The 14,064-nt window shown below is 41.2% G+C and overlaps 1 protein-coding gene across 3 annotated transcripts in view; it reads right to left on the reverse strand.

The window, feature by feature from the left end:
- Nucleotides 1-14,064, reverse strand: part of svep1 (sushi, von Willebrand factor type A, EGF and pentraxin domain containing 1) — a 98,024-nt gene that overhangs the window by 60,692 nt on the left and 23,268 nt on the right. For all 3 annotated transcript variants that reach the window (XM_008427984.1, XM_008427983.2, XM_008427982.2), the window contains 2 exons: nucleotides 6,859-7,114; nucleotides 4,623-4,799 (listed from right to left, as the gene is read on the reverse strand). In XM_008427984.1, the coding sequence (XP_008426206.1) occupies nucleotides 4,623-4,799; nucleotides 6,859-7,114 (433 nt within the window). The remainder of the gene's footprint in view (nucleotides 1-4,622; nucleotides 4,800-6,858; nucleotides 7,115-14,064) is intronic.

Below are 14,064 nucleotides of genomic sequence, written 5' to 3' on the forward strand. Positions count from 1 at the left end.
ATGCACCGAATCTTACAGCCAAGCATCCGGATAAGACTAGAAGCAGATATGCGATTACATTCACAAATTTTTCATCGCTTTTATAGCTTTCTGTTCTAGAAATCTGCTAATTCAAGTCACAAATCTCCACAGAGCCGATTCGTGGAGCACGTCCCATCCTTGACAACAGACGGTCGGATGTTGTTCTGCGCAGGGTCGAGTCAAAGCTCAATGCCGCCACGCGTCTCCGCAAGGGATTAAGACGGGTTTCATTAACTGGATAATCGTGTTTTCTGTTTAGCATCACTGCAAAGATTAGCTTGGCTGCAACAACAGCATTCCAGTCAGAAGTCATTATCCTGAAAAAGGGATAAATAATCTAAGGATCTGTCTTCATTTCCAGGTCACACACACACGTCTAGCAGCAGTTCAGGGAAACGCGATCTGCCCGCAGGAAAACACCAGCGAACTCAAACCTTCAAAAATGTTTGTAAACGCAACTGTTTATTCAGTAATGATTTCGGCTAAATTTATGCCAAATCACATTTTTTTATTAGTTTTTTTTTTTTGTCTGAAGTAATAAAATTCGACGCTGATGGCATTTCACACATTTCCCTTTGACCATACTTCAAAACTGTCTTCTAAAATATACTGTGCTAAAATTTTTAATCTCCTTTTTTCTTTTACATTTTACGTCTGTTGAGCGAGACTTTTTATTACTTTTAAAGTGGCCTAGATAAATATTCTCTCAGGTCTTTTAGAGTTTCGTGGTTTTTGGCTGCTTCTCATTTGCTTCAGGGCCAAGGCCTGGACCTGTGCAAGAAAAACAGACAAGTGGAGGACAAAAGAAGACACACAAATCAAAAACCTGTTGGTCTTAAAGTCAGGGTTTTAAAAATAAAAACCTCCAGTGAAAACTTGACACAGACCCATGAGATACTATGTTCTTAAAATGATCTGTATACCCATTTTCCAGCTAATAGATCTTTGTTGAAACTAAAATAGTATTTTATCCTTTTTGTTCCCCTCAGAGATTAAACCAAAGGAATGAGATGAAATCACGCCTATGTGCTTGAAACAAAGTGCATAATGATCCACTCTGCACACGGTCCAAAGCACCAAAAGAAAGACTTGAGACTTTTGCACAGTTCTACGAGTTTCCAAAAGCCCAAAAGAACGGTTTTCTCATAAGATGTTGTTTTCTGACCCTAATCCTCTGGGCATACCGACCCGCGTGATTTAAACGTTTTCTGCTTCAACACACCTGGTTTAATTTCATCTTTATCAGCTTGTGTGCGCAACATGATGAAACGCTCTAAAAATAATTCACACTTTTAAATTAGTTGTGAAGCAGCGCGAACACGACTAAATCATAAAAGACAGCACAATCCAAGGACCTGGATTAGGAAAACATTCGTATACGGACCAGTAACTTGACTTTATTAAAAGTCAGGAGGTTAACATGACCTAAGAAAGCAGTAAAAATTTGCTTATGTTCATTGTGTTCTGCTAAATAAGCAAGCCAATTTTAAAGTAAGCCAAATAGAAAGGTGAGGTGTGTAACATCGGGGTAAAATAGAGCTGACATTTTCATGCCAACTGAAAAAAAAACCCACATTGTGAGCGGACGGGTCAGCCGGGGTCAGCCTCGACATACGAATGTATTTCTTCCATTCCTTCCCTTTCATTCTCCGTTCATCTGGAGGAGAACAAGCCTTTGCTGAACCACGCTAACACAGTCCAGAGCTGCTGTCATGCTCTACAGCTACAGAAGAGGCTGATAAGTCAGAAAGTGTGACAGGAGGAAAACATGTTGCCCTTCCGCAGCCCTCTTGCTCCGCTTTACCCACTTCCCCATTCCTCCGCTGATCCCGAGAGACGCAGATATCCAGTGCTTGCGTTCGGCATTCAAAGGGAAACAACGACGGCGTCCGATCCGGCCCGTTAGCGCCAAACTATGCAGGAACTGGGGTCATCGCTTGTTTCTATCTGCCGGGATTCCAGTCGTGTTTTGTGGAAGAGGCTGTTTCCCTTGGCTGACGACAGATTCATAAACAGCACGGCTGCGCGGCGCAGGGATTTAGATAGTGTTTCCAACCGAGCCCTCCTGCCAGCGATAATAACGACCCACTGACGGCCTCATAGTTTGGACCAATTATTTTCAGATGTGTCAGGGACTAAAATACGTTAAATCAAAGTGCAAAGACTCTTAAACTCAAACGACCACTTAAAAAAACAACTGTAAAACCTTATGATGCCACAGTGACCGTTAAGGGTAGATGAAACATTTTATTGCAACATTTACGCTTTTGCCTAATTTTGCAACTATTAGGGCTAAACTGTGGGAACGGCGTTAATTAGTTTGACGCTTATTGCTCCGACAATCATATAAACAACATCAGAAAAAGATAAAGGAGTCGGCTGAGAGATTTTACATCTTTCTTAATTATGTCCTCCTCTAAATCTAATTGGTTTTGGAGCCACTTTTGTTTCCAAGACAGCCTTATAACTCGAGTGAGAGTTCATAAAGTCCGTCTTTAGCACATATACGAGGGTGATTCAGATGAGTTAATGAAAACAAAGCTCGCAGTTTGAAGTGTTTTGGGCTTGCCAATGTTTCCAAGCAGTTTCTATAGAGACACATACATCAACACTGGCTGAGGTTAAGGGTGTATTTCACTTCTGTAACATGAAAGGAGCCTCAGACAATCAAGCAACAAGATCACCCCCCTGCCCCTCCCACGAGATCCGCTATATGTCTGATTGTGAAGGAGCCAGAGGAAGTTTCTCTGAGTTGTGGTTGAAGTGTAGCGCTGCATCCTTCCTCTCTCCATCTGAGCCAGCTCTAATGCCTGACATTAATTAAACCATAAAAACAGATTAATATGCGGCGGACGCTCCAGATGAGACGAGAATTGTGGAAATGTGCTTTTTGCCTTCAGACGCCCTTTTGTTTGCATTTCATTATCTTGTGAAGCTCTTACTTTTTATGTGTTACTTTTTTATGAAATGTTTTGCGTCTAACTTTGAGGCTGAAAGCAACTGAGCTAAAAGAAAGTGGGAATATTTTAGATCACACTTCTGCGTCAGAGTCGTCTCAGGAGGGGAGACGGGAGAGGATAATTGCAGGTTGTTAACCCCTCCACATGTCTAAGACGGAGTAGCCGTCTAAATGACTGAGGCCTAATGCTGCAATTAGCTTCTATAAACACAGACACCGAGAGCAGCCAGTGCATCTGCTGGCTCTTCTGCTCCCCAACACTCACAGACGACTCTAATCCTTGGTGAATTCGCTGATTGCGCATTCGGTAAAAATAACACGTTAACCCCTCACCTTAAAATCACAAGGCAGAGTCAGATTGCAGCATTACACCAGGAAAGGTGGAGATTATCAAACCAAAAGTGAACAGAATGTAAATTGTGTGTAAACTTCACATAGTAAAAAAAGAAAAGTCTAACTTTTATTTTCCCTGCAGCAATTTAAAGTTACTTTTAGCGAGAACCTCTTTCTAGGTTGCAACAGTCGTCCGAATAACTTAATTTGACTTGTTCTTTGATTTTCACTGAAATCTCTGAATGCTGTTCAGGACAAAAACTACCATGAGATAAATTAATTATACAAGAGATTCAAACAAGATGGTGGATTTAGATTTAACGATTATTAAGACACATTCCTTCTTTATTAATTGAACTTGTACTTTAATCTGTAAAAAAAAAAGTAGTTTATGCTTTCTACATCATTAATCTAAAATAATTCTGTTTGATTTCTTTTATAGCGCAAATTAACAACAAACGTCGTCTCGAGGCACTTCAGAAAAAATAAAAGATAAAAAATTGCTAACTGGTGTTGCTACTTTTGCAACAATCCCTCATACCAAACATGCATGAAGCCAAATTAATCCAACATCTAATTTACACTTCATTGAAATCTACTGCAGCAGGGAAATGATTTTTGTTTTTGAACGTCTTAAGTTCAAAAACCAAAGACATTCACACGTATAGGCAGTCCTGATCTCACACACATGTAGACACTGGTCTCTAGTGCAGCCATGACAGCCTGTTATCTAAAATAAAGTCATTGAGCACAATGCCCCTGAACATTATTGGCAGCATAAATAAGCAGCAGGAGGGAGCGCTGCCCTAAAAGCCGGGGCTCTTTGGCAACACATGAAACAGATACTTTGGTTCACAAATGGGTCTATATGACAGCGAAGCAATAAGAAGTTGTAAAAAGACAGCCGCCTTTTTTTTTTTTTGGAAGGAGGATGCTGAGAGCAGGAGAGCAAATTGTGACGAGTTCTGCTGGGAATCCGAGTCAAAGGTGAGAAAACGCTGCCTAAAGCATCAAGAAACCAAAAACATCAGAACATTGTTTCTCCAGCCCTCTCAGCATTATACTGGATTCGTTAAACACAATTTGTCCTCTGAACACCCAAGCAGACGGGATGCACATTTAACTCTTAACTCTCAAAAAAAATTGAGCAGCCTTTTTGCCTGGCTCAATACACTCGTTTGGGGTTGCTGTGATTCCAGCAACACCTTCTTTTTTGCAACCAAAAGAAGAATTTTAAGACTTGTGAGGCAGTTTGAGAGCGATAAGCTTGTTGGTATGAATGACTGGCAGATCGGTTAGCATTACTCACCTGTACATTCGTGCTTCAGACCTTTGCCGTAGTATCCCTTCTCGCAGATGCAGTCGTACTGTCCGGTGTGCATACCGCACTTGCAGCTGGCCATCACGTCGCAGCAGTCCTTGCCCTCATCGCACAGGGAGGAGCAGCGGGAAAGATCCTCCTGGATGTAGCTCCCTGTTGGGAGGTCTGGAGGTGAAAACAAGTGCAAGTTTATAGCAAAACGTTATTGAGTTTCATGATAAGAAGAGTCTATCATAACATCCTTCCAGGAGAAAGACAAAACTAAACAACAACCAATTGACAATAAAAGGGAAATTTAGAGAAAATGGGCAATAATTACAATGTTTCCATCACACTAAAATGCAACTTTCTGAGGGGAAATAATCTCGCTCTCAAGTCTCGGCACATAAAAAATGTGGCCATTTAACGGGAGCTGTGTCAAAACTGTCAAGACAAAGAAAAAAAAGAAATAAACATACTGATACAAATAGGTTCAGGTTTCCTTATTTGCTAGAGAAACTGCTGAAATGATAACGCAGCGACAGCTCTAATAATCTATTGATAACGTGGCTGTCTGCATTGAATGATGGAGCATATTAAACTTTAATTTCCCCCGACCTTCGCTTGTTCTTTCTCACCGACCTTTCCTCAACGCGCTTACATCTGGAATTTCACTGTATGCAGAAACACACGCCTCGTCTACCTGCACGCACACGTATGATTTACAGCTCCCTCCGAACCTGGCATGCCCTCGGCCGGGATGTTTTACGGAGCTAGCACGGCCTTTAAAGCCATGAACAAACCCATTTCTAACCACATTACAGGAAGTTCTTTCCTACTGTGAGAAAATGGATTTGCTGTTTGATGTATGGAAGTGAGCTTGGACGGTTATTGGCGAAACAAAACAGAAGAAAGTATCTGCCCTACATATGTTGTCAGATTGTGGGTGAAATATTACTCCATTCCTTTTAAATGAGGACTGGATGTTACCAGGGTTTAAAAAAAAAAAAAAAAAGGTGCAATAAAAAAAGAGATTGCTTTAGGTCAGATGGTGATGGGAAAATTAAAGCTTCAAAGAAGGAGAAGATATTAGCTTGGCTTCTGTGTGCCAAAATCTTAGCTACCTTTTGACCTAAAGCTTCAGATTATTTCTAAGTCTCATATATTTTCTGGTTGCCTACATAGCGGTATATACATTACATAAAGGTGTGCAGTTCCATTGGGTGTAAAGTTCTCTAAAAAATAGACAAACGAGACCAATAAATGTTAAAAATGAACCCCTCTTGTTGCTGACTACGTTACACAGAGGGAAGTCAAAATATATCGAGGTTTCCTTGCCATATATCCCAGCAGCCATATTTGTTTGCACAGAATCCTGTTAAAACTGAATATTTTGTTTATACTGTAGTTCTGGAGATGACCTAAAAAGAATAAAAAATTCCAATACTTGGTGTGAAAGGTCAGATCTTGATCTCAGTGAAGTTGTTTTAGCCAAAGGGAGCAACACTATGCATTGCAGGGTGTCCTTACTTATTCCTCAGCGAGGAAATGCATTGTTGTTGTTTAATGAGCAAAACAGCTATTTAAGACATTAAAACATAAAAATGAAACTTTTTTTAAAGAAATAACTCGATATAAAACCCTACACATCCAAAACGGAGTGCCGGCGGTCCAGTCTGTAATTCCGACACATTTTGCGGCATCTGAAAAATTCCAACAGTTTCTGAAAGGGGAGACGTTGCGCTTTCCAGCCAATCTCTCGTAATTACGGTAGTTTCACCCCCACCGTAGCAGGGAGTGAAATTAATCCAAGGACCAATCTTTTAATAGATGATAAATTGTGAAAATAACTTCCTAGATATTGAAAGTTCCAGTTGCTGCGGGTAAATGGGCAAATACATTTACTGTCAGGACATTTAAAGAACTGTGCACAATTAAAATAAGCAAAAAATATCCTGGCAAAGATTTTAGGGTTAAAAAGGTGGCCTGGTTTTATTAATAAGACATTATCTCAAAAGGACCAAGTACTCAAGGAGGTCATTTTGAGGCAACCTCATCTCCCTCTTACATCGGTTAGACCAAGAAGTGTCTGGTCTTTGGAAAAAAAGATGTTGCAGTGAAAGAGAAAATGTAAGATTTGATTATTCAGGTTTAAAATTTTTTTTCCTTAACGCCAGAAATGTAAGCCAGAAGGTTTTGTCTTTACTACTTGAAACTCCCAAGATTCTGCATCACTCCTCCTTACCTTCATGCAGAGCCCGGCGAGCAAGCGCCTCAAACTCGGCGAAGTTGTGCACCAAGTAGCAGTGCTGGTCCTTGGGTTGGGAGGCCATGTCGTGCAGCTCCCTGATGTTTCCCTGCCAGATGCCCAGCGTGAAGATCTCAACGCCTCGCTCTCTTAGCGCGGCCGCCACTGGCCGAGGGTCGCCCCCGTTGGAGTAGCCATCAGTGATGAGGAAGATCGCCTTGGTGGCGTTCCCGCGGGAGTTACGGAGAATTTGCTGTTAAGAGAAGAAGACATTTACAGTTATTATGCATCCAACTTTTTAATAGCGCAACAAGTGTCTTGCACACTTTATTTCACTCTACGCAAGAATCCAGAACACCTTTCAGATCTTTTAATGATCTCCTTCAAATGTTTCAAAAACGTACACAGCATTGCACTTGCACTGGAGACATTGTCCAAATTGATGTTTACGTTAATGTAGTCTTTGCCGTCACTGCATATGTCACAGGTCTGACTGTTCAGACACACATCCCGCACACTGCTGCCAACGTCGCCCCGACTTTAGTGACCTGACTAAATCGGATACAAAAGAACGTCACACGAGACCACTAACAACAGCCCATACTTCTATGGTTCCAAAAAACCCTACATCAGCATCGCAGCCAGCAAGGGAAGGATGGGAAGAGGGAGCAGAAAAATGGGAGCGAGAGCTCTACCATTGTAATTATTTCTCCAACAGACTGTGCAGCTGCTGGCCAGTGGTCTGAAACCACTGGCGAACACCGAGTTTGCAGGCCAGGCTCTTGCGCACGCACCCAGACACCAGCTACAGTTCTCAAGCTAACTTTAGCCAGGGTTTACGATCCACCACATACAATTAGAAAAAAAACATTAGTCGGAGCAACATATCTTTATTTTCTCTGAAGAATAAAGAAACAACACGACTTTCTGCCAGCGTTACTCGAGAGAGAGCGAGCGTGGGGGTTTTTAAGTGACGTCGAGATGTGTAGAGAAAACCCGGGGAATAATGGATGACAAAATATGAAAAGCAAAAGCAGCCAAGGCAAAGCCGGAACCACAGCGATCCACCTACAGACTTACTTAAACATAATCAAACACGAAGGACCTTTTGTTCTCCATTCAAGAAGGGGACAACAGCTCTAGATGACGGAGGATTACAGCTGAAGAGAGCAAAGACGTGCAAGGGTGTGACCACAGTCAGAACGAAACGGGAGACAAGGCAGAGAAAGGTTCTGGACTTTATTGTCTAACTGGCTGCACTTGCTGCAGCTTTGGCAGGAGTAGTATAATTAAAGAGCTTGTGAAGAAAAAAGGAGGATGGAAAAAGAACGGACAAAAACAGGGAAAGCTCCAGGTCGTCTGCTGTTCTGGTTGTCAGTCTGGAGATGCTGACTACACCCAACATGAAAAGCCTCTACTGTCTTTGCTCCGCTCTGACTAACAGCATCTGTTGTAATTTTTTTTCTGTACAAGCAGTACAGAAAGCACCGTTCATTCATGAATGAACGGTGCTTTAAATGAGCCTCTTCTTTCACCTTAGAAACCATTCAAAATGGAGGAAGTCCACCGAGATCCTGGAGTCTCAAACAAAGAATGGCACCCAGTCTTTCTATTTTCTCTGCAGCAAACTCGAGTCGCCAACCCAACACATCAAGAAACCCAAAGAAACCTTTAAGCAAGAGAGAGCTTGTTATTTGTGCCTCCTTTTTTTAATACCCCCTCAAAAACAATAAAAGCTGTTTTGAATTTGTAAACATGTTTGGCTACTATTTTATTGCTCACCATCTTGGCATTGGGTCACAGTGGTTTGTGAGCTAGCCTTGAGTCAGTGGCTGCTGTGAGAGACCGTGGAGACGATACCGAGTGGAGCGTGCCCACTAATAATAGCCTCCCGAACAGCCGTGGCATATTTCAGGTCAGAGTATTAACATAAAGGTGGCCACAGATGCCAGTGTGTGGGAACACGCTGCACTTCTCAGAAACACTCAGGGCGCACCTTATCATTCACGGCACAAAAAGACAGAGCGGAAAATCACATATGCTGCAAACGGCGAAGGTTGATAAGAGAAACACATTTTGCAAGTATTGCGGCGCACAAGGTTCTGTAACAGAGGAAAAGAAAAATCTTGATTTGAAGGTCCGTTTGCTGAGAAGTGAATGAACAACTGTAAAATACAAGCCTCAAGGTTTTGGCCATCAAAGCGTCAAGTTGAAACGAAAAGGGATCCATCGTAATGTTTATTTTTTAACCCATTTATTCTTGATAAACACTGCATTTTTAAATAAAAATGATATAGTGCCTGGATTTTACACATTTTGTCACATTACAACTACTTCGATGTATTTTACTGGGATTTTGGTTGATAGGTCAACACTATGTTGTGTCTACTAGAACCAGTAGTTCTCTTTAAATATCATCAGGACAGTAAACAGAGTCCAGAACTTTAATCTCAAGCTCTTTTACAGTCTAGACAACATGTACGTGATACAAGTTAAAGAAAGTGACTTATCTTGAACTTTGTGGGAATTTGACATTTCCTGAAAGGCTTTTACGTCGACAGTTTGGGTTTAAAGATGACATAATCAGTGACGGCACAGTTCGGGTCCAAGTGGCTTGGGTCCAGCGACGTCTATCAAGGAAGTAACGACAGCACAGGGACCGGCCGGCCAGGAGGAAACACTGGTAACCGGATTCTCCTCTGTTCCAAAACGCCCTCACACTCTGGCAGGAAGCACCCGAGAGATGAGCCGACCATATGTCGAGGCAGGGACTTCTCCATTATGCTGCACGGGAAAACTTACACCGTCTGCATTGAGCACGGAAATGCATTCAAACTCGTACGGTCAGCAATGAAAATACCTGCTGAGAATGTCATCTACATTTGGTGGAGGTTTCCTTGCTTTATCAGAAATTAATTTTTTTCCCCTCCAGATGTTTTTACAGACTGCAAAGTTTCAGTTTTATCTTTTGGTGTCATTTGCTGTAAAAGCAAGTTAAAGACTCGAGTTAAAGCAAGAATCTCTGAAATCATGTGCTGCCACTCTTCTCACACTTAAACTAACAAAAACACCCAAACCATTCCAGAATCAAAAACAAAAAGCAAGATTATAAAACACCCAACACAGGACTGAAGGAGCCTAATCAAAAGCAGAATTTTGCCAGGATCAGGATTGATGCTAATGACACTCAAGTGGATATCTGGGATCTCTTCAGCCTCTGCTGGTATGCAGCTTGTTTTCTGCTTGGCTGTGCGTCAGAATAATTATTGTGTCGTGGTCTAAAAAGTCCCTCTGTTCAGCAACCGCAGAAAGAAAACTGAAATTCCATTTGAATGGGAGTTTCCGTAATATTTTTCACAAGATGTAAATCAAAGATGTCAATACGAGTCCAAATATCATCCAGCGGCATCGCCACAGGCCAAATCCATCACGATGATATTCATATGTATGACGAGCAGATAAAGGAAATCCATGATATGTAAAAACATATATAGTTTGTGAAGAAGCCCAACACACAGATCAGTTAAATCCTTACTGGCTTTATTACCCCGGTTTCTTAAAAGAACTGGTACAAACTTCGGGAAGCAGGTTTTATAGAGGCCCGAGCTGCAGAAGATCTGGATAAATATTTGACTCAAAACATTGAATTATTGATTTAATGTGTTGTGAGGAGGATGCTCAGCGTTGTCCATAAAGGTTTTCATTTTTATGAAGTATTGGTCTTTCCACAATGAGCTCAAGAAATTCCTCAACAGTCCCCAGACTGTCTAGATGTAGTTATTCCATAACCCAAAAATCACAGTGAAAACACATTTTAGATGGAGAAACAAAGAGGAAAACAACCAGAAAATCTGACTGGCATACACCACTATTTACTTTACTTTCATTATTAGACTATTACCGATTCAGAACTTTTTTCATATTGCATTATCTCTAGTAATACCCACCTTAAACTTTAAATAAATAGAAGAACTGATGATCAATTGCAGAACCAATGTTGGTCTGATTAGAAGTAGGCGTCTGATTGTATTTGGCAAAAGAAATTATAAAAGTTTTGACACCTTGAGGAGCTGCTGATGGCGGAACGGAGCTAATCAAAGGCTTCTGCATGCAGAGAGCCATCCTGGATCCAGACCAGACATCGGCACCATGCTGCGGTCCTCCCATCAGCTGCTCCTCTGGCTTTGATCACGGCTCATTGACTATTCATTTATTATAACACACCAGAAAACCAGAATCCAGAAATGGAACAGTAAAAAATCTAGCCAGTGATGTGAAATAAAAACTTATTTTAGACGCTGGTTAAAAAGTAAAAAATCACAATCAAGTGCTTTTCTCGTCTTCTTTCCCGTTTCTAACTGAGGAAAACTACAGTTTTAAACACAATGCATGTTTAGCCTTAAAACTTTACTTACAGGGTCTCCATGGAGAAAAAAGTCAAATGAGGGTTAATCCGTTTGGAAAGTTTTCTTCCCGTGAGTCGGAAGTTAGACGGCTTGTTTGGACAGGCTATCTGCTCTTGGCTTGGGTGGCAAGAAAAACAAAAATCCTGCTGGGGCCCAACAGAACAACATACATGCACACAGCTACAGACGCAACACCAGACATTATTCAGCAACAATTTAGGATAATTCAAGATAGTCAAGGCCATTTTCAATTAATTTAGATTTTTCCCCAACTACCCCCACAGCACTTACGTTAAGTGCTGTAAAGTCTGAGACATTTTGAATTTTGCACTTTTTTTCCTAGATCAGCTGCTGTAAGTTTCCCTTTCAGCTGTAGTTCCATTTGTTCCATGCAACACCATCTCGGTTTCACTCCGTCAGGTTCAGAAAACTTTCCATGCTTAAGTTTTCCTCAGTATGGAGCCATGAGGCACCGACACTTTCAGGGTTTCCACTCTCAGCAGGCCACCCAGATGGGGATAGTTTATGTCTTTAAAATAAACCTGCAAATTAGAACCGACTGATTTTCAACTTTTTAACATGTTGGGTAATAAGGTAGCAAAAATACTATGTAATACCGTATTTTCCACACTATAAGGCGCACCTAAAAACCTTCAATTTCCTCAAAAGCAGACTGCGCCTTATAATCCTGTGTGCCTTGTATATGGACCAATACTGAGCCACAACAGGTCTAGCAACTACGGTAAGCAACCGCCGACTTTATTTTGCCCGTAGAAGAAGAAGTGACCGGTCCATGCTGGGATAGGTGTCAGAATTCTGGTTTGTTAATAAAGTTTGACTGACCTATCTACCTAGGGACCTGATAATCAGGTCGTCTGCAGGTCATTTAGCACCACCTTCTCCACGAACATGCTGTGCGCGAACGGAGAAGGGTGACCATCGTCCGGCCACGCCCCGGCCCAGTCGTGAAAGGCTCTCCTCGCCGACCGAGGAGGGGGTGGGGCCATAGACATATATTATGTCTATGGGTGGGGCGGGGAAGAGACAGAGACAGAGACTGCGACGGCAGCGTGTCGGTTGGTCTGTGTTACCCAGAAAGCAGTTGGGCACAATATCCCAACACCAACACCGTGAGTGACACAATGACTGGGGCAGCCTACTATATAATGTACTCGGGGACCACTTCTTAATTATTACGCATCCACATTTGTACGGGACGGGTGGCAACCCTAACTGTAACGTGTTTTCTATGCGCCTTATATATGAAAAAAGTTTTAAAATAGGCCATTCATTGAAGGTGCACCTTATAATCTGGTGCGCCTTATAGTGCGGAAAATACGGTAGTTTTAATACATGCAGCTTTTTGCATTATTAGAGGCTGTCACAGTTTGTAAACCAGGAAATGTCATAAGTCATAAAATCCACACAGACATGTGCTTTGTTTTTTAATTTGGTACGACGTGTTTAGGAGGGTGGCTTGCTGTAATGCATACAGAGTTTGACATTAGCAAAAAAATAAAATTGGCTCATCTGTGATTTATTTGTGTGCAGCGGAAATAAAGCCAAGTTGGCTGTTTGCCTGTTACTGAGTAGCTGTGAAGATAAACAGAGTCATTTACCTAATGGCTTCTGTTTAATTACAGAGAAACTACACTACACTGTTTCTGCGCTCCATTTGTCTCACTGCAGATGGTTTTGCTCTTACTGCTTTTGTTTTTAAAGATAATAAAAAAAAAAAAAAAGTTAAGGTTAGAAATACCTGACTCACAGTTTGCAGCTATGGGAGGGAAATATAAAATGAACTGAATCTCAGGAAAACAGAAAACTTTTCACCACTTTGCAGGCGGAGGCTGCTTCTCTCTTTTCTTACCAATTCTCAAAAACAATCCAGAGGTTTGAACTCAAGATGCTGTCAGTATTTCTGTGTTTTGAACAACAGTTTTTCTGCCTGAAGCATTCCTTTACCACTGTGGTGAACTGCCAGCAGACGGCGTGGTGCATTTAATTCCCTGGGTAGGGTGCTGATAGGTTAGGTCTCCAAGCTACTGCTCATTTATTTATCGCATCTGAATCTTCCACATTGTTTAAATCACTATACAAATTTTTACCTTGCAACTCACATCCAAACAGGAGACATCAACGGCTTCCTCTTGCGTTATGAAATGAATCCAAGTGTCGATATTTCATCATCCTTCACCATCTATTCTTTGTTTTTTTCCCCTTTATTTTGAAAAAAAAAAAAAAAGAATATAGCAGAGTGACGAGGCTGAATAAAATTAAAAAGAAAAAGTTGTAAACATTATGAATTGCCTTTTAAAAAAAGAGGAGATTTTGAGTGGAAAAGTCTCATGGCTGCACCTCTATTAAACAAGAGGCATTGGGTGATGATCACAAAGTTTATTTCTTTGTTAGCTATTAAAACATATGGACGTTAAACCATCTCAACTCAGTTGCTATGGTAATAACCATCGATTCTGGTCTGGTTTATCCTATTCCTCTGGATCACAGACGGTACTCAAATCCAATAGTCAAAGCACATTTAGCAGTGAAAATGTTCCCACAGTTAAGATTTTACAATCATTTTACAAATGGCTTTTTTGTATGTTTATTTTTGCCATATAAGATTTAAATCTTTTTTTGCAATGGAAGATGGCTTGATTTCTGATCCTAATGTAGCCATGTAGCTCCCAAGTTTTGTTCTGTTTTTATAATCAGTGCAGACAACAGCATCCATTTTGCTCCATAGTACCTAAATATTGACATTTTGTGTCTGACTGGCAGCTGTCAAGTTCTGCAG

This window comes from Poecilia reticulata, linkage group LG14 (assembly GCF_000633615.1).
Source record: "Poecilia reticulata strain Guanapo linkage group LG14, Guppy_female_1.0+MT, whole genome shotgun sequence".
In the NCBI taxonomy this organism is placed as follows: domain Eukaryota; kingdom Metazoa; phylum Chordata; class Actinopteri; order Cyprinodontiformes; family Poeciliidae; genus Poecilia; species Poecilia reticulata.